This window comes from Colletes latitarsis, chromosome 11 (genome assembly GCF_051014445.1).
Source record: "Colletes latitarsis isolate SP2378_abdomen chromosome 11, iyColLati1, whole genome shotgun sequence".
NCBI classification, from domain to species: domain Eukaryota; kingdom Metazoa; phylum Arthropoda; class Insecta; order Hymenoptera; family Colletidae; genus Colletes; species Colletes latitarsis.
Window position 1 is genome coordinate 8,034,041 of NC_135144.1, and position 23,634 is coordinate 8,057,674.

A 23,634-nucleotide genomic window follows, 5' to 3' on the forward strand; every position below is an offset into this window, starting at 1 on the left:
TTAGAAACAGATAACGTCGATGTTATTTTCTATGTATCATTGACAATTTAATAAAGCATAAAGATATAAGGTATAATAAAATTCGGGATATAATTATTTTACTCTTCTGCTAAGCATCTCAATGCTTCCAATCTAGTAAATCGTCTAAAATTTTCACTAATGCAGTATTTCCACCTAAACGTTGAATTTCATCTCTCACTTTTTTATCCATTTCCTCGAGTACAGTTTTCGTGTAAGCGAACGACCCAAACTTTTTTAATAGATTTATACAGTACCGTCTCACCTCGATATCCTTCGTCTTGCGTCTCAGAATGTCTTTAATCGTCGTCATTAAGGAATAACAAAGTATTTCTTCAGAGAAATGTGACTTTAAAATAAGATTATCTATACTTGAACGAAGGATACATATTATCTCTCTATCTTCCGGATGACTTCGTACTGCATGTATGATAAGAAAATTAAAAATCCCTAGGGACACATCCTCGGCGAAATGCGAGTCCTCGATATACTGTAAGAGTCATTATTATATAGTGTGTTCATGCTATTACTAGCCAGCGATTTTTTTGAAAACTGTTCTAATTAGAAAAAATGAAAGAGAATGTAGTTTTATTACATAATTTACGCAGTGTGCTAGCTAAAAGAAATTTTTACATACACAAAGACAAAATAAAATGAAAATACTTAATGAACCAGTTTAGTCATTACGTTAAAATGCATTACAATTTTAAAACATGCATGGTAATGTGGCTCATAAATTTGAATGTTATAACTAGAATGCGGATGTTTATGCAAATATATATATTTTTAGGAAATATAATAGATAAATGAATGAAACCTGAATAGAAGTTTGTTTCATCACTAGTGGTCCTTAAAAATATATTTTTTATTTTGCATATGGCATATGTTTTGCATATTTTTTATAAAAACATATGTCATATAGAGGGTGTTTGGTCAACCCTAGGAAAAATTTTAATGGGAGATTCTGGAGGCCAAAATAAGACGAAAATCAAGAATATTAATTTCTTGACTGAGGCTACGTTAAAAAGTTATTAAAAATTAAATTGAAAAATTTCAAATCGTTCTGGAAAAATTATTTTCAGTTGCAGGGGTCGATTACTATTATTTTTGGTCATTACACATACTCACGAAATTCTATCCGCTTTCGAGAAAAAATTCGTTACCGAAAATGTAATGTCTGAGCATACATTGATATGTTTCCCTGAAATTTCATAACTCTTGAATGGATTCTACTTCGAAAAAAAAAATTTTCAATTCATTCTAAAAAAATATTTTCGTGTGCAGGGGTGAATTACAATCATTTCTGGTGAATAGACATACCCCCAAAATCCTACGCATTTTCGAGAAAAAAATTGAGTAGTGAAAATATAATGTCTGACCATAACTGTCTTTTACCCTGAAAATTGAAAAGTTTCAAATCATTCTGGAAAAATTATTTTCGGTTGCGGGGATCGATGACAATCATTTTTGGTCATTATACATACTTCCGAAATCATAAGCATTTTCGAGAAAACAATTCTTTACCGAAAATATAATTTCAGGCCAGAAATGCTCCCCGTAAATTTCATGCGAATCTTTAAAATAGCATAACTTCTGAACGGATTGGACGATTTTAATGTTTCAAATGGCAAATAACACGTATTTTGGTGGAGAATATGTAGAAATCCCAAAAATATTTAAAAAGTTATTCCTTAACTCTGCAAAATGAGAAAACCCCCGTAAGAATAGTCCAATTTTCAAACAGCCATAACACCTACAATACTGAATATATTTTAATGAAACTTTTTTCTGACGTAGAACTCATTGGTATCTACAAAAAAGTATTAGATAACTTTCCTATAGGACAGCAAACAAAATTACTAAAAATCAAAAACGAATGTTTAAGAAAAATCGACGGGGGTAGGGTGCCTGAATTTTTCGGCGAAAAAAAAAATTTCAAATCGTTCTGGAAAAATTATTTTCAGTTGCGGGGGTCAATTACAATCAGTTTTGGTGAATAAACATACTTCCAAAATCCTATGCACTTTCGAGAAAAAAATTTGAATAGGTGCTGAAATTTGTCGGCGAAATAAAAAAAATTGAAATTGTTGTAAAAAAATTATTTTTTGTTGCATTTTTGGTTAATACACACATACCCCTGAAACTCAAATCAACAAAGTAGTATTCTGGATTTTCGTTTTATTTTGGCCTCTAGAATCTCTCATTAAAATTTTTCCCAGGCGTGACTGAACACCCTGTATAATATTTTTGATTTCCACGATGGTTACAACGAAAATTACCTTCATTTCTCGAAAAATAGGGAAAATTGATAGACATTGTCCTGTTGGTTATAAGAAACTCTAAAACTTTTTTCTAATTAGTATAGTTTTCGAAAAAATCGCTGGCTAGCGACAGCGTGAACGCCCCGTACAACGCAACATTAATATATTAATTTGCATTTACCTCTTTGCGATACAAGTCAAAATAGTCATTACGAATTTGATAGTAAACACTGAAAGTTTCTATCAGGGATGTAAAGTCTTGTTTGCAATTTGAAAACAACTGCATAAGCCGGAAAGCTGTATTGAAAAATATACCTGTCTCTGTAACACGTTTATTATTCTTATGATTATAACAATTCCATGAATTTGACGAATAAAACTACGTGGCACTTGTAGGCTCTGATTATCGTATACTTACTTCGAATCGCCATCCTCTTATACATACTCTCGGATGGACAAATGCAATTGTCTCTCCAATAAATTTCCAGACCCTGTCCTCTATAAGCATTCATTTCCTCTTCTAAATACACATGCACCGCCTAATTGTAAGGATAAAAACATTAGAATCAAAGCTCACAGAGTTAGATAATAGACAGAAGATAGAGTTTTCCTAGTAATATTGCTCACCTCTGGATGATTTAAAGCAAGAATTCTTTCTAAGGCAATATGGTCAGCATAAATTGCAGAATTGATCGAAGCAGCTATTGAATAAATATGATGTGCAGCAGGGTTGACGCATCTTAAAGTCGAATCGTCTTGAATATCGTCGATTCTATAAACATTTCGCTGATTAATGAAATTCGAGTGTGTCGACAGCATAAACTGAAAAGGTACGACATTGGGCAAACTCACAAAAGGGTAGCTGTATGCATTATTTGTGTTATTTCTTGAATCGCGTTAAATTTATCCTGCGGTATTTTTAACCAATGATTGAAAGCGTCGTCTAACTTTGGCTTGATATTGGTTTCAGGAACATCATGTATGTAATTGACCGGTTCCAGCAGTACCTAACAAAGACTAATTAATTTGAACGCCCACAAGTACCATCTGCAAGCTGTTTGTACGTATGAAAATTTATTATTAAATAAAATATTTTCGTAAGTCGAGTTTAAAATTATCTGATTACCGAATAGGCTGCCAGTTTCATAAATTAGCAAATATTGTTACTTAATCTAATAATCTACAGCCTCCTCATACCAACAAATTTCATAAAATAGTATTTTTGTAGGGTAAAGAAAACATGTTAAAAATAGATATTCTAAAATATAATTCTAACTTAATATACGATCAATTTAATGCGATTGTTGTACTTGCATCTGGATAACTAGCTCTAAAATTCACGGGTGAGAGTTTGTTATAATCAACTTTATGCAATATTGAATGCAGTAAAATTTTAATATTTTTTAAATATTCCTCCCTTTCATTTGGAAAAGATTGGTGTTACGTTGAAATATATATACTACGTCGAAATTTTTTAATTTCCGTCGGATAGAAGATAAAGCACCTTTGAAAACGAATTTTGTTTCAAGTCGATACCGTAGTTAATTCCGGAGAAAACAATTACTTACGAGAAAATGGCATAGTAATTATATAAGCATCCTGTATACAAATTTAAATTCATTTTCAATTAAATGAACAATTAATAATCCAGTTTTACCGCACACCAGTATGATCAATAGAAATTGCTGAAACTTGTTTGGGTGCATAAAGTTAAAGTAAATTTCAAAATAAACATAGAAGACAGTATAAATAATAATAGTTATTATATTCATCGCATGGAGGATGAAGGGCCCTTTAAAATGAGTGTTCATTCGAGTCGATAGCGTAATTAGTTCCGGAAATATAACGATTTTTGTTTTAAGTAGATCGCGTGGCTAATTCCGGAGTTATAAGGGTTCGAAGTTTGTTTACTTTTCATTGTTGACATCTGCGCGACGTCATTGACCGCGTGTGTAAATAGTAAACAGTGCGTAGTAAATTCTTGGAAATACTAACTCGCTCAGTCACGTTACACGAAGACATAGATAGTCGAATTAAAAATATTACCCCCTTACATAAATTATGATATCTCCAAAACGGAAAGTCGGATCGACATAAAACGAAAACTATTTTAAAAGGGAAGCTTTGTCGCTTTTAACGGTAGCTTGATTATGGATAAAGCCTACTAGTTTCGGAAATACATGCATCTAGAATTTAACTATTTTTAATAAACGTTGTTAGGCAAGACAGACTACATATTATTCTCAGAATACAAACAATAAGAATAGAATTGAATATTGTACAATTCATTGCACGTAAGCTATAAGAAAAGTTATGAAGTTAAATGTTACTAAAATAACATTGTAAGTTAGAAATTCTAAACGAAGTTTTAGAAACGGTCATTTGACCGATCGTGGTATCGCCAAGGAACAGTGAAATCTAGTTACCAGTTGGTCACAAATAAGTAGAATACGTTCAAGTTTTCAACAGTGAAACTCCTATAGCAAGTAACCTTACGCAGAACAGAATTCTTGATGACGTCAATAATCAGTTTATTTGAGCAGCAACGTGTTATTTTTAGTTTGACTATTTAAAACAAACGACTTCCCTCTGCTTACAGTTATAAACCATCGGGTTTCTGTCAAAACATGTACGTATATACCGAAGGAACAAATAAATTTAGTCGAAACTAGAGTCGAGACTACTTATCAAACTTTTCTGTATTTGAACATTCGAGCACTTCAGTAATTTAAATATTTGACGAACATAATTCGAATACTACTTGAACAATTCTTTAATCAAATACTAGAATATTTGTAGTTGTTAAATAGTGTAATATGGCCTATAAATCAAATTTTTTAAGTTCGCCATTCTTATTGAATGAATGTATAAGTTTGATGATAAATTTTATAAGTTTACTAAAAATTATAATTTCTATTATCTTTTTATGTACTTTTTATTATAAATACAACTTCAATTTTCAACTAATTTTACTATTTCAATGTGTATGTTTTCGTTCAAATTTCGTTTATGTATTAATTATATGTTTTTCATTTTAAAATCAAACAACCACAAAAACGGTTTAATATTCTGTAAATATATTTTATGATTATGTATTTGGCGATTAAAAAGTATTGAAAAACGCTAACCTAATATTAGTTATATTATAAAAACGAACCACAATATTTTGTACACGTGTCTAATGATTCTACACAATTATATTTGTATGTTTATATACATGTAGATTATTTTTTTATATATAACATTCAAATCATTAATACTTAAACGGACTACTTCAATCAACAATGGAACTATTCTATTTAGGTTAAAATCTCGATCTTCGAATAAAAAGTAAACAACTTTTATTTGTTGCTAGTTGAGTAATATTATATCGCATGTTGAATGAACGGAAAGTTCTCTACTGAATCAAAGAAATATGATTCTCGAATTTCAATAGTACGAACATATAACTATTTCAATAGTAAATACTAATAAACTGTTTCAAAGAAGAAGCTTTGCTGCTTCTAACGGTGGTTCAATCATAGAGGAAGCACTAATAATTTCGAAACTGCACGTAATTAAAGTTTTAGTAATTTCAATACGCGTTAGTGGTCTGTTTTAACACGGAAATAGCCATAGCAGAATCTTAAAAAAATTACCCATTCTTTAAAATTACGATGTCTCGAAAATGGAAAGTTGGATCGACATAAAACGAAAATCATTTTAAAGGGGAAACTTTGCCATTTCTAACAGTGGTACAATTATGGGTAAAGCACTAGTAGTTTCAAAACTGCTTATGTGTAAAGTTTAACTATTTTTAATACGCGTTATTAGACTGTTCTAAGGCAGTGGAAACTGAAGATTCTCTCCTTTCATCTTTGCTATACATATATTTCCTATTTACATCGGAAACTAACCAAAATTTGATACCAAATTTTATCCAGTTTTTTACAAAAAAATATAAATCATTCAACTGGTCTATTGATCGGTCGTGGTCAAACAATAAGAATAGAAATGAATATTGTACTATTCATTGTACGTATGTTATAAGAAAAGTCGTGAAGTTAAATGGTGCTAAAATAACATTGTATATTAGAAATCCTAAACGAAATTTTAAAAATGGTTATTTGACTGTTCGTGGTAGGTTTAGTGTTAAATCGCTATGACTATGTGATTGCTTTCAATTCCGACGTAATATTTAATGAAACATTCTCAGGTGATCTAACTTTAAGAAAATGTAATTTAGAAAATCAATGTTCTTGACGTGTCAAGTAAATAGACTTTTTAACGCGAGATTGAACTTTTTTCCTTTGTAAGATGCACCAACCTTGTCCTCCTCCTTATTGCCACTCCACGAATAAAGTATATTTTTGTTCTGCCCCATTGTGTGTTACGATGCTAACAAAGCTACTAAATTCACAATCGCGGTTAATTTATATGACAGCACCAGTAACTAATGCACATAAATACGTGGATGACAGTGATTGGTCGCTTCAAAGACAGTGTTGCATAAGTAGTGAATTTTAAATTCTAATTTGTTAAATTTCAAAATAAAATTAATTTAAGCAACTTTAACATTTATTTAAATTAAATAATTTTAACAATTAAATTAAGTAACATTTATTGAAATTTACCCTGAGAGCATTTCAAAAATTCACAAGAAATATACAAAACAACATGTTAACTGAGAAAAAGGATTCATTGGCCAGCCCAATAGATTATAATAATTATTCAAATGCTTGACAATGATTCGCCATTTTCTAATACCTAACGCTAAATAACGTAAAGCTAAAAAAGAACTATTGACTTCTTTTAGAAAAGGAAAATCTAGAGTAGGTATATAATTGTTCGATGAAAATGAATAGAATTTATTATTTACTGAATTCATATAAGTTCTACATAATGTAACATTATTATCGTTTCATCACCTTAATGACACAAAGAGCAGCTCAGTTTCATTTATCAAAAAATCTCGTAATACATAGTACAGTTTTAGATCGTATCAGTTATTTCCAGGAGCATTTAATTATTTCAACTACAAAATGATTAATCTCAAAAATTCTACATGTAGTTCGTACAGGTACGAGTTCTTCGTTCCGTTAATTTTGAAAGGAACTTTTCAACAAGTTTTATTTTATTGCAATTTGAATTATTGTAATTATTTTATTTAAAAGAAATTAAAATTCATTCGAGACGTTTTCTGATACAACCAATGGACGAATTATTTTAGATTAATAAATCTTATCGTCGAATTATAATGCAGAACATCGAACTGCCGATTAATCTAGATTTAGAGACGATCGCTCATAGACAATTCGAATTGAAATTTAAACTCAAAATCGACATGATTCGTTGATTACATTTCATTCTAAACTGTCGCTAGGCGAACAACTTAGTTTCAATGCCGTCCATATTAATGAAAAGATATTGTCTGTATTACTTACTTACGAAACGAATCTTTTTAAATATGCTAAATACGTACGGAGTATGCAATAATATATTCGCAAATATGTAATTTATCTGAGATATGCTAATCGTATACATTGTACGTGATATGTAAAATAAAAAAATACATTCTTAAAACGTTTCAATGGTAAAATTTCAGTCCTACTTTTCTATCTGGACGCAGAAAATCAAGGCCAAAGTGATAAGTTGTTTGCGACGTTGAAACTTAAACAGTGGTGGAGATGATTCCGTTACTTGAATGTGGGGTAAAAGTTGTCACTTGCATGCAGGAATTACTGCATTCTTGCATGGCCGTAGTTGCTCATGACTCTTATACGGATGCTTCCTTGCATTCGACGAGATCCGTTTTAATACACCGTGCAGGTGTTCTTATCGATGAGTATGGCTTCAATATCTTGTTTACAAAGCTGTATCTAAACTATCTGTGGTAGTATTAGGTCAATCAAAATCATTCTTTCTTTAACACTTTGTCAAAGAAGCTGATTGCGACACATGTTGTGTAAGTCGATTATTTTTGGAAATATTCAAGGTCAACTTCAGTTTCTTAAATGTCTAGTGTTTTATGACAGAGCTTAATAAAGCAATGAATTTAAAATAAAAATATTAAGGTATGTAAGAGTTAATTTGATTTTATACATCTCAGTTATCAGATTATATTCTCTTTCTATTCAAAATATATTTTATATATTTTAATGGGAGATTCTAGAGGCCAAAGTAAGACGAAAATCAAGAATACTAATTTGTTCATGGAAGCTTCGTTAAAAAGTTATTAACGTTTAAGGTTCCGCCCGTACTGAATTTTTTTCTAGAAAGTGGGTGGGATTTTGGGGGTGGGTCTATTCACCAAAAATGCTTGTAATTGATCCCTGTAACTAAATATAATTTTTTTAGTATGATTTGAAATTTTTTAATTTCGTTTAAAAATTTCAGTACCTATTCGAATTTTTTTCTCGAAAGTACGTAGGATTTCGGAGGTGTGGCTATTCACCAAAAATGATTGTACCTAACCCTCGCAACCGAATATAATTTTTCCAGAATGATTAGAAACTTTTCAATTGTTAGGGTAAAAGACAGTCATAGTCAGACATTATATTTTCAATACTGAATTTTTTTCTCGAAAATGCGTAGAATTTCGGGGGTATGTCTTTTCACCAAAAACGATTGTAATTGACCCCTGCAAACGAAAATAATTTTTCCAGAACGATTTGAAATTTTTTAATTTAATTTTTGAATAACTTTTTAACAAAGCCTCAGTCAAGAAATTGATATTCTTGATTTTCGTCTTATTTTAGCCTCTAGAATCTCCCATTAAAATTTTTCCCAGGGGTGGCCGAACACCCTGTATATTTCATATAAAACTCGGAAGGTAAAGGTAAGATATAGTTTTTGGTTCTAGTAAAATGGGATTTATTCTTACAACAAAGAATTATACAATAACTTATCAAAAACCTTACTTCATGTATATATACAATTGACATTGGTTTACGAAAGAGTGTTATAATTAAAGTAATTATTTCTTAACTCGTGCGTAGCGCTTTGTTTAAATTGAACGATTATTTAGACAATTTTATCTTGCAATTTTTAATATATAGCAACGCTTATAACTTAACAATGCATTCGAACTCTTGACTAGTTCACGACGCTCACTCTTCTTCAGAATATTATTATAATTATGTTCAACGTGTAAAACGTATGGAAGGTTTTATTTGCTTAATTATATATACAGCTCCACGAGTCACGTGAGTTTTCAATGAGTTTAATCTCAAGGTAAAAGCTACGTCACCTTCAAATCTCACAACGCTTAGTAGATTTCAATTATAATGTAAATTATTCTACGTATATACACGCCAAAGAGCATTTAATCAAAGACTGTATAATCAGGTAAGAGCTCCGTATAATGAATTCGTAACTGTTACAAATATTAATATTAAAAAGAAAAAAAAAAACAGTACAAATCAGTCGTATCCGATGATGAAGTTTAATAACTGAACATTTGACAGTTTAACCGTCGCTTAGATCTATTTCTTTATTCGTTTAAATTTCGTCGCTGAGCACGTTTCGAAAATTACAAACGTTGATGAAGATGGTGTTCTAGGTACATCGTTTACAATTTTTCTCCGCTGAGATTGAGCACATTATAATACGAATGATCTGGGAACCTATCTAATTCGATGTAGTCGGTCTCGTCGAGCAATAGTCCTTCGGTTAGGCCAACCAGTTCTCCGAAGGATGGCCTGCAAGCTGGATCTTTGTCCCAGCAGTAATACATAATATTATAAAGCTCCCTCTTGCAATGTTCTGGCCTATCCAGCCTGTAACCTTCTTTGATTCTCCTCATTACCTGCAAAAGTAATTTCACATAATACGTATCAATATTTCCCTATCAAATATTTAGATAATGATTGCTTAAACGCACGACCCTGACTAAAAAGAGTACAGTATGGTATAAAAATTACAACACACTCTGGATAATTTAATTGCCTGACTCTTTTCTACCAGAAACAGGGCTAAGATGATGGGAAAGTATTGAAAAGAATGGAGAAATTTGTTCGTGGAAATGTAAGACAAGAGTAATTAATTATAATCCTTAAAGCAATTGATTTCAGTAATATTTTTGTGTTCCAGATTTTGTCAGATACTTAACATCCAATATGATTTTCCTTTTTATAAAGAAAATTTTCTTGTTAGAACAAAATATTTGAATAATCTTAAAGAATTTCTGGCAATAAGTTTAAGTAACATTGTTATGTTTCGAATTTTGTCAGATACTTAACATCCAATATGATTTTCCTTTTTACAAGAAATATTTTCATGTTAGAAAAAAATATTTGAATAATCTTAAAGAATTTCTGGTAATAGGTTTAAGTAACATTCTTAAATTTCAGATTTTGTCACATACTTAACGTCCAATATGATTTTCATTTTTATAAGTAATGCTTCTTAGAAGGAAATATTTAAATAATCTTAATGAATTTTTGATATTAGGTTTAACACGTTGACTGTCACGTTGGTTATTGGTAACCGACGTTTCATTGTTATTGATTGTCATTTGAAATGTTTACAAGGAACAATAATGCTTGTATGCTTCTGAATAACGGTATCGTCGTTAAAAATGTTACAAAATAATAACAAGTGTAAACCAGTATAAAAATGAACTATCGATCATTTCATTTTTCAATAGTATAGTTCCTAGACATGAGAACCTGGCGCGGCAGTCAACGTGTTAAGTAACATTGTTATGTTTCAGATTTTGTCAGATACTTAATATCCAATATGATTTTCCTTTTTATAAGAAATATTTTTTTGTCAGAACAAAATATTTGAATAATCTTAAAGAATTTCTGATAATGGGCTTAAGTAACATTCTTATATTTCAGATTTTGTCAGATACTTAACGTCAAATATGATTTTCCTTTTCATAAAAAATGCTTGTTAGAAGAAAACATTTTATTCATCTTAAAGAATTTCTTTATCTCTAAAAATTCCATTACAACCTTTTATACGCTCTTTAATTATTACAGTTGAGTATGCTAATTAAGAATAATATAGTTTCACAAGTCGATTTGAAAGGTGTTTAAAAATGAGTAAACTTTGAAATACCTCGGCTGCAGCTAAACCTGGATAAGGTGTGGATCCTAACGTGACGATTTCCCAGATTAACACACCGAAGCTCCATATATCCGATTTCACAGAAAATATATTATCATACAAGCTCTCTGGAGCCATCCATCTGATTGGCAGCCGACCTTCGGACTTCCTTTCATATATTTGATTAGCAGCAACGTCTCGGGCAAACCCAAAGTCCGCGACTTTGCACGCGCGATTCTCGTCGATCAATATGTTCCTCGCAGCTAGATCTCTGTGGATGATCCCTTTGGAGGCCAGGTACTCCATACCTTTAGCAATCTGTGGCACACAAACGTTTATTTCGAGGTAAATAAAAGTCGATTTCTCGTATCACATTACATTAAAGATCTTAAGCTCCTAAAAACATTATTTTAAATAGTCAAATTTGAAAAACTGACAGTATTATAAACCTTTGAACTAAAGGAAGGAAATTGGCTCTAACAAACTTTAATCATTTTAAGAGTCTACTTCGTTAAACCAGATAGAGAAAAATTTATTTAATTTAGTTACATAGAATTTCTATTTAAGATTTATTTAAAACATACTTTTAAATATTCACAAATTATGAATATACCATGTGGTCCAAATAAAATGTTACAGACTATTTTCTTAGGAGTCAACGAAGATATCGATTTCGTTTGTTTGTAATTAAATGTTCCAGGTTCGTTTATTTTCATGTGCAACAAGAAGGAAGAAAAGTTTTCAGATTTTTTTAATGGAAGACAGTATTATTTGTTTATTAATTAGATCTCAAAACGGAAATACAGACCGCAAATGAATTTGTTTTCAATAATCAAGCAGTGATCAACGTGTTTAAAAAAAAATACTTTTCCCGATTACAATAATTTCTAAAAATAACAATAGGTGCTTCACTCGTCGTACGTTGTATAATTTTATTAGAAACTTTGGAGACAAAGTAGATATCTATTTGAGCGACAAATGGACCAGTCAATTAATTTTTTCTCCATGAAAATTAGGTGAGCCAGTCCGAACAATTCGAATCTATTTTAACAAACTTTCTGTATGCAAGGTAACATTATATAGCACCTGATAAACAAATCCAGTCAGGTCCCTCGACGTTAACCCAGGCCCTCCATGGTTCCTTTCTTCTCTGGACGATCTCAGAAAGCTCTGTAGCTTACCTCCGCTCACATACTCTAAAATCACGAACATAGGTTCGCGTTCTGTACAACAGCCTAGCAATCTGACTACGTTAGGATGGGGATTCAAATTTTTCATGACCCGTAACTCCTGTGCTAGGTCTACTCGTTCTCTTTCCGTAGCGTTTTCCTTCAAAGTCTTTACAGCTACTATCGTCGCGCCTGATTTCCCATCGATCTCCAAGGCTTCGCATTTCCAAACTTGACCGAAGCAACCTTCTCCAAGAATGTTGAAGACCTGTCATAAACATGAAAAGCAACTTAGCTTAGAAATATTGATTACGATATGAAAACATTGGACAATTTGAGATACTTTAGGACTTGTAAGCCATGTTCTTTGAGGAAAATGTTCCAAAGTTTCGGGAACCTTAACCAGTATAATGTGTCATTGAAAAATTTAATTATTTCTATGTTTCTATTTCTCGTTGTAGAAAAGTGAAGGTGAAGGTAATTACTTAGCTTAGAAATATTCATTACGATATGAAAACATTGGACAATTTGAGATACTTTAGGACTTGTAAGCCATGTTCTTCGAGGAAAATGTTCTAAAGTTTCGAAAACCTTAACCAGTATAAAGTGTCATTGGAAAATTTAGATATTTCTATGTTTCGATTTCTCGTTGTAGAACAATGAAAGTGAAGGTAATTACTTAGCTTAGAAATATTGATTACGATAAGAAAACATTGGACAATTTGAGATACTTTAGGACTTGTAAGCCATGTTCTTTGAGGAAAATGTTCCAAATCTTCGAAAACCTTAATCGTACTCCACAACCAAAAATAATTTTTCCAGGAAGATTTGAAACTTTTTTAATTTTGTCGAAAAATTTGTCCACCTATTTGAATTTTTTTCTCGAAAGTGCGTAGAATTTCGAGTGTATGTCTATTCACCAAAAATGATTGTAATTGACTCTCGTAACCGAAAATAATTTTTCCAGAATGAATTCGAACTTTTTTTTTCACCGAAAAATTTAGGCACCTTTTCCCCCTGTCAATTTTTCTTAAAAATTCGTTTTTGATTTTTAGTAATTTTGTTTGACACCCTACAGAAAAGTTGTCTAATACTTTTTTGTAAGTATCCATGGGCTCTATTTCCAATCTAAATTTCAATGAAATCCATTGACTATTGTAGGAGTTATGGTCGTTTGAAAATTGGACCATTTTGATGAGGTTATTCTCGGTTTACGGGGTTAAGAAACAAGTTTTCGAACATTCTTAGAATTTCTAAATATTCCTCGCCAAAATACGCGTCGTTTGCATTTTGAAACATTAAAATCCTCCAATTCCTTCCAGAGTTATGATTTTTTAAACATATGCATGAAATTTCGCAACACTTTATATGTATTTTCAATAAAGGATTTTTTTTCTCGAAAATGCGTAGGAATTCGGGGGTATATCTAGTCACCAAAAATGATTGGAATTGACCCTCGCAACCGAATATAATTTTTCCAGAATGATTAGAAACTTTTCAATTTTCAGGGTAAAAGACATTCATGGTCAGACATTATATTTTCAGTACTGAATTTTTTTTCTCGAGAATGCATAGGATTTTGGGGGTATGTCTATTCACCAAAAATGATTGTCATTGATCCTCGCAAGCGAAAATAATTTTTTGGACTTGTAAGCCATGTTCTTCGAGGAAAATGTTCCAAAGTTTCGAAAACCTTAACCAGTATAAAGTGTCATTGGAAAATTTAGATATTTCTATGTTTCGATTTCTCGTTGTAGAACAATGAAAGTGAAGGTAATTACTTAGCTTAGAAATATTGATTACGATAAGAAAACATTGGACAATTTGAGATACTTTAGGACTTGTAAGCCATGTTCTTTGAGGAAAATGTTCCAAATCTTCGAAAACCTTAACCAGTATAGTGTCATTGAAAAATTTAGATATTTCTATGTTTCTATTTCTCGTTGTAGAAAAGTGAATATGAAGGTAATTACTTAGCTTAGAAATATTCATTACGATATGAAAACATTGGACAATTTGAGATACTTTAGGACTTGTAAGCCATGTTCTTTGAGGAAAATGTTCCAAATCTTCGAAAACCTTAATCAGTATAAACTGTCATTGGAAAATTTAATTATTTCTATGTTTCTATTTCTCGTTGTAGAAAAGTGACGGTGAAGGTAATTACTTAGCTTAGAAATATTCATTACGATATGAAAACATTGGACAATTTGAGATACTTTAGGACTTGTAAGCCATGTTCTTTGAGGAAAATGTTCCAAATCTTCGAAAACCTTAACCAGTATAGTGTCATTGAAAAATTTAGATATTTCTATGTTTCTATTTCTCGTTGTAGAAAAGTGAATATGAAGGTAATTACTTAGCTTAGAAATATTGATTACGATATGAAAACATTGGACAATTTAAGATACTTTAGGACTTGTAAGCCATGTTCTTTGAGGAAAATGTTCCAAAGTTTCGGGAACCTTAACCAGTATAATGTGTCATTGAAAAATTTAATTATTTCTATGTTTCTATTTCTCGTTGTAGAAGAGTGAATGTGAAGGTAATTACTTAGCTTAGAAATATTCATTACGATATGAAAACATTGGACAATTTGAGATACTTTAGGACTTGTAAGCCATGTTCTTTGAGGAAAATGTTCCAAATCTTCGAAAACCTTAATCAGTATAAACTGTCATTGGAAAATTTAGATATTTCTATGTTTCTATTTCTCGTTGTAGAAAAGTGAATATGAAGGTAATTACTTAGCTTAGAAATATTGATTACGATAAGAAAACATTGGACAATTTGAGATACTTTAGGACTTGTAAGCCATGTTCTTTGAGGAAAATGTTCCAAATCTTCGAAAACCTTAACCAGTATAGTGTCATTGAAAAATTTAGATATTTCTATGTTTCTATTTCTCGTTGTAGAAAAGTGAAGGTGAAGGTAATTACTTAGCATAGAAATATTGATTACGATAAGAAAACATTGGACAATTTGAGATACTTTAGGACTTGTAAGCCATGTTCTTTGAGGAAAATGTTCCAAATCTTCGAAAACCTTAACCAGTATAGTGTCATTGAAAAATTTAGATATTTCTATGTTTCTATTTCTCGTTGTAGAAAAGTGAAGGTGAAGGTAATTACTTAGCATAGAAATATTGATTACGATAAGAAAACATTGGACAATTTGAGATACTTTAGGACTTGTAAGCCATGTTCTTTGAGGAAAATGTTCCAAAGTTTCGGAAACCTTAACCAGTATAAAGTGTCATTGGAAAATTTAGATATTTCTATGTTTCTATTTCTCGTTGTAGAACAGTGAAAGTGAAAGTAATTATTAATTAAGCCTTCGTTAAATACTGTCTTGCGAAATCAATGAAATATTTCTGCTGTTTAAAATGAAAGAGATATGTCAGATTTATTTATATTAAATATACTTAGAATTATTCTATAAAACTGTTTTAACAATTGTTCCATGAAACGAACTGCAGGTAGTTTTATTTCTTTTTATTATAGATTACAATATATTATTTTGGTTATTTTTTAATTTATTATTTATTATTATTTGTTAATCATGGAAGTGTACGAAATACATCTAACGAATTTAGTGTATCTGAAAATAGACAGTTCTTTAAATTAGAGATCGAAGAATTTGTTATTTGTTGATATAGATGTGCAAAATCAATGAAAACTTTAGACAAGATGCAATTTTATAATTTTAATGCGTGCAGTAAAGCTTAGGCAATAAAATTTACCTTCACTTTTCTAATTTTAATATTAAATAAAGTTAGTAAGAAAAATTATTTGGTAATAAATTAAAATTTTTTTTCTTATATGTGATACTATCAATAAAAATTAAATTTTCACGGTGCTTGAAATACAGATTATTAGATATTATTGATAAAGAGGAACAGTTGTGTAATAATGTAATAAATTTAACATTTTTCATTTAAATAAACGCGCCAGACTATAAAATATTTTTTTGGAGATTTGTTTTTGTACTCTAGATGCACCACTGATGTTAATGCAACAAAACTTGACTTGATTTGACAAAAAATTGTTTGTTTACGCATTAAATATGATACCATAATTTTATCAACAAAATTCCGTAAGAATCTGTGCAGTAACATTATACTTTGTATTTCTCTTGTTCGAAAAGAAATTGCTTTATCAGTTTATAATTATTTGTAATCTTCGAAGAAATATTTAATTCTTCGACAATATTATTTAAAAAAATCTATTTTTAAGCCACCATTTCTAAACTTAATCTTACTATACAGGTTGTTCAAGGGTTAAAACCTGTACCAATGTGTTCTATAAGTAGAAATGAGAAAAGTAGTAAACAAATTCGAATGAACGCTTTATTAAAAAATTCTAAGAAAAATTAATACTTAAGAGCAAGTCGATGTACTCGTGTATCGTGTTTATTAGGCAGTGTGTTTACTACATAATTTATTTAATTAGCGAAGTGATTCGTGTCACTTCTATTACTACTGGTAACTGTCCATTAACTGTACAATTTTGTACCAAAATGTCGTGATTATTTTCACATGAAGAATACGCAGACATTCGTTTAATTTACGGCTCCTGTAACGGGAATCCTCGAGCTGCTGTAAGGGAATATTATAGACGATTCATTCATCACCTCCAGTCGTGTCAAATGATAAACACCATGAATGAACACGTTACACATACAGGGTGACAGCATGCGTTCTACACAAAAGTGTTTTATACAGGGTGTTCGGCCAACCCTGGGAAAAATTTTATTGGGGGATTCTAGAGGCCAAAATAAGACGAAAATCAAAAATACCAATTTGTTGATGAAGGCTTCGTTAAAAAGTTATTAACATTTAAAATTCCACTGGCATTGAATTTTTTTCTCGAAAATGCGCAAGATTTCGGGGGTATGTGTATTCACCAAAAATGGTTGTAATTGAGCCTTGCAACCGAAAATAATTTTTCCAAAACGATTTGAAAAATTTTTTTTCCGCCGAAAAATTTCAGCACCTACTTGAATTTTTTTCTCGAAAGTGGGTGGGATTTCGGGGGTATGTGTATTCACAAAAAATGATTGTAATTGAGCCTTGCAACCGAAAATAATTTTTCCAAAACGATTTGAAATTTTTTTTTCCGTCGAAAAATTTAGGTACCTAATTAGATTTTCGATAAAGAATTTTTTCCTCGAAAGTGCATAGGATTTCGAGGGTATGTGTAATGACCAAAAATTATTGTAATTGACCTCTGCAACCGAAAATAATTTTTTTAAAACGATTTGAAAAATTTTTTTTCCGCCGAAAAATTTCAGCACCTACTTGAATTTTTTTCTCGAAAGTGGGTAAGATTTCGGGGGTATGTGTATTCACCAAAAATAATTGTAATTGAGCCTTGCAATCGAAAATAATTTTTCCAGAACGATTTGAAATTTTTGAATTTAATTGTTAATAACTTTTTAACGAAGCCTCCATCAACAAATTGGTATTCTTCATTTTCGTCTTAATTTGGCCTCTAAAATCCCCCATTAAAATTTTTCCCATGGGTGGCCGAACACCCTGTATAACTTCATAAATTACAATTTTTCAATTACATATCATAAGTTCTAGATTATTATAATTTTTTTTAATGAAATGCTTACCTTTCTGTATCAAAATTTAAGAAAGTAATGAATTTTACATAGTTATTAAGCTTTATCTGCCCTAAATCTAACGATTAACGAGTTTTTAGCGGGTATTAAAAATGGCCACTTTCGACCATTGTCCTTTTCAGGAGTAATATTTAAATCTTGTCTTTGTCAGGCAAAATAATAATGAAATTCATGATGCTAGATACACGTATCATTCATAAGAACATGTTAAGTCCAATTACACTAAAATCTCATAAATAATAAATATCGAATTACGGAGTTTTTATTGAAAACGAGTGATATAAATTGGTACAAATTATCGAAAATGCGTTGTTGTGATAATAATTATGTCTTGCAAAATTATTCCCACGATAGAATTACGTAACTGAGTTGAATGTTATTTTGTAAGATATTGTGTTTTAATTGGTGCAATTACCAACCTTCAACCGATGCCGGGGAAATTCCCATTTATCTTCTTGTTTGTTCTGTGCGCCGGTTTGATTTTCTTTTTCCCAGGGCTCGTATCGATTGTTGTGAGCTTTTGGACCGCGCCATCTTTTTAGGACGAGGGACGGATCGTCTGATATATTCGAAACGCTAACCGAAGCTTGTTCCTTCTACGCAAAAAATGAAAATTACTTTAAGAATTAATAAAATCTCGAAATCCTAAACGACGACGAAATAATGGCAAAAGTAAATGATGAAACAGTAATAAAAACAAAGGAGACAATGTTTCTCCATTGTTTAAATAGAGCTATTAAATAGCTAAATAACAATTTAGAGCGTTTGACAAATTTAAAGGATTTGGCATTTGCAAAATCCTCAAATGAAAATAATTAATTGCTTTGATAATTAACAAAATTATAATAATGAAATTAATATTTGTTATCTTTAGTTTGGATTCAAATTATCGTCTCTACAAGTAATTTTCAAGTTTGTAAATATTTTAATATTGTTATATTGTGAAGAATGAGCTGTGGATATAATTAATCCACTTATTCAAACAGGAACTCTGGCTGGATAAAGAAAAAATTTTAAGTACTGAAGATAATCGATGAACTGATATTATATTAATTTTTGGACTTGTTACCTGACCTAATATAATGTTATTCGAAGAAGTATATAGTCTTTTATTACATGAGTATGTAGAATCAACAAAATTTTAGTTTTCGAAAAGGTGCAACAGCAAAGCGGATCCAGGAACCCGCCATTTTGTATTTAAAAAAAAAAATATACACGAGTGTAGACCATGGAGGTGGACACGTTATGGCATGGGCCTGTGTGATCTAACGGGTCTAATGAGCCTAATGGGTACGGAAATTTATCGAAATTTATACAAAACTAAAATTCTGTCTGTTTTAAATAAAAATTTGTCTATATACTTCTTCTATAATAAAAGATTCTACATACTTCTTCGGATGGCATTATATTTGGTTGTGTAACAAGCAGGTTCGCATTTCTCTGTAAAAATATATCGATGAATATAAATCGTTGAATATTTAACCCTTAAGTGGACTTTCAATCTCAACCAAATTATTTTACTTAATGTTGATTTTTACCAAATTGGTAAATGGAAATCAACTTTCCTTTAAAACTTAAAAAATAATGAACTAATGAAGGATTACATAAATTTTTAAATAATTACATTTACATATATTAAACAATTATTAGTTTAAACTTGGAACAGCGACCTCAACAATCTACTGAAGGGTCAAAAAGAAGAAGGGTAAAAAAGGACCCATTATATAACCTAATATAATGCTATCCGAAGAAGTATATAGAATCTTTTATTATACAGAGTGTTCGGACAACCCTGGAAAAAATTTTAATGGGGGACTCTAGAGGCCAAAATAAGACGAAAATCAAGAATACCAATTTGTTGATGAAAGCTTCGTTAAACAGTTATTAACGTTTAAAGTTCCGACAATACTGAATTTTTTTCTCGAAAATGCGCAAGATTTCGGGGGTATGTCTATTGACCAAAAATGATTGCAATTGACACCTGCAACCGAAAATAATTTTTCTAAAACGATTTGAAATTTTTTTTTTTCCGTCGAAAAATTTCACACCTCGAATTTTTTTCTAGAAAGTGAGTAGGATTTCGGGGGTATGTATATTCACCAAAAATGATTGCAATTGACCCCCGCAACCGAAAATAATTTTTTTATAATTAATTAAAAATTTTTTTTTTCGTCGAAAAATTTAGACACCTACCCTCTGTCGATTTTTCTTAAAAATTCGTTTTTCATTTTTAGTAATTTTGTTTGACGCCCTACAGAAAAGTTGTCTAATACTTTTTTGTAGGTACCTATGAGCTCTACTTCAGAAAAAAGTTTCATTGAAATATATTCACAATTATAGGAGTTATGGCAGTTTGAAAATTGGACCATTTTTATGAGGTTTTTCTTATTTTGCGGGGTCAAGGACCAACTTTTCGAATATTTTTGCGATTTGTACATATTCTCCACCGAAATACGCGTAGTTTGCTTTTTTAAACATTAAAATCGTCCAATCCGTTCAGAAGTTATGACGTTTTAAAGATTCACATGAAAATTCGGGCAGACATTTCTGGCCAGAAATTGTATTTTCGGTAAGGAATTTTTTTCTCGAAACTGAGTAGGATTTCGGGGGTATGTCTATTCAACAAAAATGCTTGCAATTGACCTCTGCAACTAAAAATAATTTTTCCAAGACGATTCGAAAGTCTTTTTTTTCACCCAAAACTTTCAGCACTTACTCGAATTTTTTTCTCGAAAGTGGGTAGGATTTCGTAAGTATGTGTATTCACCAAAAATGATTGTAATTGATCCCCGCAACCGAAAATAATTTTTCCAGAACAATTTGAAATTTTTGAATTTAATTGTTAATATTCTATAGTATTCTTGATTTTCGTCTTATTTTGGGCTCTAGAATCCTCTATTACAATTTTTCCCAAGATTGGCCGAACACCCTGTACAATGTAACAAATCTATTAAGTCCTATTCATTCTGGAAAAATTATTTTCGGTTACGAGAGTCAATTACAATCATTTTTGGTGAATAAACATACACTCGAAATTCTACGCACTTTCGAGAAAAAAATTCAAATAGGTGGACAAATTTTTCGACAAAATTAAAAAAGTTTCAAATCGTTCTGGAATAATTATTTTCGGTTGTGGAGTTCAATTACAATCATTTTTGGTAGATAGACACACCCCCGAAATTCTACGCGCTTTCGAGAAAAAAATTGTTTACCGAAAATATAATGTGTTTACAAAATCGTAACTTCTGGACGGATTGAAGGATTTTAATGATTTAAAATTCAAACAATGCCTATTAGTGGAGCTCTAGAGCCCCATAAAAATGGATCGAAAAAATACATTGAATGTAACGTCTACTTTAAACGTTAATAACTTTTTAACGAAGCCTCAATCAACAAATTGGTATTCTTGATTTTCGTCTTATTTTGGCCTCTAGAATCCTCTATTAAAATTTTTCCCAGGGTTGGCCGAACACCCTGTACAATGTAACAAATCTATTAAGTCCTTGTATTTTAGGTTTGTGAGTGGTCTCGTTTTTTTGTATAGTGGTGTCAACTTGATATTATTAAAGTTTCTCGGTTTCCCCCGTTGCGGTAGTAAATCCAATGTTTTGAATTTAAGAAAACTGTAGAAACAATTGAAAATCCTCAGCAAGTGAAACAACACTGTTCATCACTCTGGTTTTCAACGCAGACTGCGCGACACCAATGTGTTTCTTTCTGTGGACAGACATTGTCCTGTATTTATAATAAATTCATTGTATATTGATAATTCTCATAAAATTTTATTGCATAATATTTTCCATATCCATTTGAAACTCTCACAATGGGACTTACGCCTCTTTCAAAATAAACTTTTTCATCGCTTCATTAATCAGCAAATTTTCGTGTTACAAAATCTTAATGATTTCAAACATATCAGTAACAAGTTGCTTCAGAATGAAAAGATCATGTAAAAATGTAACTATTAAGGTAGCTAACTCGATTGTTTTGGAAAATGGACTTACGCCACTTTCAAGATAAACGGCTCATATCATCAAAATTATTTAAATTCTTATTAAAAGTCATAGTGTTCTTATAGAAACTTCGTCCACTGTATTAGCCATCCTGTTCCTAAAATTACACCCCCTTAAAACGAACAAATTGCTCCTACAGTAGCCTAACCTACAGTAATGTTATCTGAAGAAGTACCGTGTCTTCCTTGGACTTCCTGGTTCCACAGAATTTATTCCGCAGCGACCAAGCGCCCATACCGAGGCCCACCACGAGTACGCAGACCGCCGTGACAGGTACCAAGGTCATCGCTATGTCTTGGGAAGGCGGTGCCTCGGCAGGTGTGATTTTCGAGCTGAGCGGCGGCCCCTCGACCTCGTTTTCCTCTGTAGGTGACTCGGGTACGCCGGTGGAGCCACCGCTGGCATCACCCTCGTTCCGTTTCGTCTCCTCCGGCTGCAGTTTGGTCGTTTTCGGTATACTCGGCGGCACCGCCACTGGCGACGACGATATCACCGACGTATGAGGTAGCCCCGGCCTGGGGTAGCTCTGCAGGCTCGGCAGGCCCAGCAGAGGCGGCCGTATTCTGCCCGCAGAGACATGCTGACCCGGAAACGGGTTCCTGTCGAAGAAAAATCAGAGCAGAGTTAAGCAGCGCCCGGTTACCACTTTGAAACGCTCAGGTCGGAAAGAGTATCGTCAACCAACTGGAGCATGAATAATGGAACGGACCGCCACCGGGTCCCATGAAAGGTCGTGCACCGTTCCTCGTGATTTATCGACGAAACTTTCTACCGAGTTGGCTAGGCACCGCAGGTTGACCAGGGCCAATGCCTTTGTTTCGAACGACCACGGGACCAGCTGGCCGAGTCCATTAAAGAAACTAGATATCGGAGATCTCGGAACGTCTCCTTCGGGAACACACACGCGCGTAATAATTCAAACCTCTTGTAATAGCATTTCGCAAACGAATTCCGTCTTTGATATTAAAAACAATGATAATCTTCGCTTGCGATGCAATTGTCAATATACCTAAACTTAAACCTTTTGTGTATTGCAGTCACAGAAGTTGCTTTTGAAACGATAGCAAGTGCAAGTTATAGTGTATCAAAAAACCCTAATAGGTTTCTTCGCAATAGGCCTTCATTTTCGAGATATTTTGATTTAAAATTTGGTACGTATGTAGTAAAAGAATTAGTTTCTACTTTACAGAGATTTGGTTGAGTTACTTTTTTTTTTATTTTATTATTTTGAAATGCAAAAATATATTTTATTTATTATGTATACAGAGTGTTTCTTACCTCTGGGAAAAATTTTAATGGGAGATTCTGGAGGCCAACATAAGAGGAAAATCAAAAATATCAATTTGTTGATTGAGGCTTCGTTAAAAAGTTATTAACATTTAAAGTAGACGTTACATTCAATGTATTTTTTCGGCCCATTTTTATGGGGCTCTAGAGCTCCACTAATAGGCATTGTTTGAATTTTAAATCATTAAAATCCTTCAATCCGTCCAGAAGTTACGATTTTGTAAA

At 31.7% G+C, this 23,634-nt stretch overlaps 2 protein-coding genes across 2 annotated transcripts in view; both read right to left on the minus strand.

Annotated features, from left to right (window-relative positions):
- LOC143347745 (terpene synthase-like) lies at window positions 1–6,710 on the minus strand. The gene is made up of 7 exons (XM_076777224.1): window positions 6,586–6,710; window positions 3,132–3,286; window positions 2,907–3,051; window positions 2,698–2,818; window positions 2,461–2,600; window positions 406–508; window positions 1–315 (listed from the first exon to the last, which is right to left on the minus strand). The coding sequence occupies exons 1-7, from the start codon at window positions 6,640–6,642 to the stop codon at window positions 119–121; spliced, it is 918 nt and encodes a 305-aa protein (XP_076633339.1). The 5' UTR covers window positions 6,643–6,710; the 3' UTR covers window positions 1–118.
- Window positions 6,711–8,906: 2,196 nt separating this feature from the next.
- Cad96ca (tyrosine kinase receptor Cad96Ca) overlaps window positions 8,907–23,634 on the minus strand; it is a 70,642-nt gene continuing 55,914 nt past the window's right edge. Inside the window, exons 4-8 of the mRNA XM_076777198.1 lie at window positions 22,298–22,721; window positions 18,529–18,705; window positions 12,399–12,749; window positions 11,325–11,630; window positions 8,907–10,065 (exon numbers count right to left, since the gene is read on the minus strand). Coding sequence (XP_076633313.1) covers window positions 9,829–10,065; window positions 11,325–11,630; window positions 12,399–12,749; window positions 18,529–18,705; window positions 22,298–22,721 — 1,495 coding nt within the window. The 3' untranslated portion in view covers window positions 8,907–9,828. The remainder of the gene's footprint in view (window positions 10,066–11,324; window positions 11,631–12,398; window positions 12,750–18,528; window positions 18,706–22,297; window positions 22,722–23,634) is intronic.

Excerpts from the sequence above, each read along its gene's own strand:
- LOC143347745 (XM_076777224.1), bottom strand. The coding sequence starts at position 6,642 with ATGGGGCAGAACAAAAATATACTTTATTCGTGGAGTGGCAATAAGGAG. Across the intron at positions 509-2,460 it reads TTGACTTGTATCGCAAAGAG|TATATCGAGGACTCGCATTT; the intron begins GTAAATGCAAAT and ends TGACTCTTACAG. Across the intron at positions 316-405 it reads GGAAGATAGAGAGATAATAT|ACATTCTGAGACGCAAGACG; the intron begins GTATCCTTCGTT and ends CGACGATTAAAG.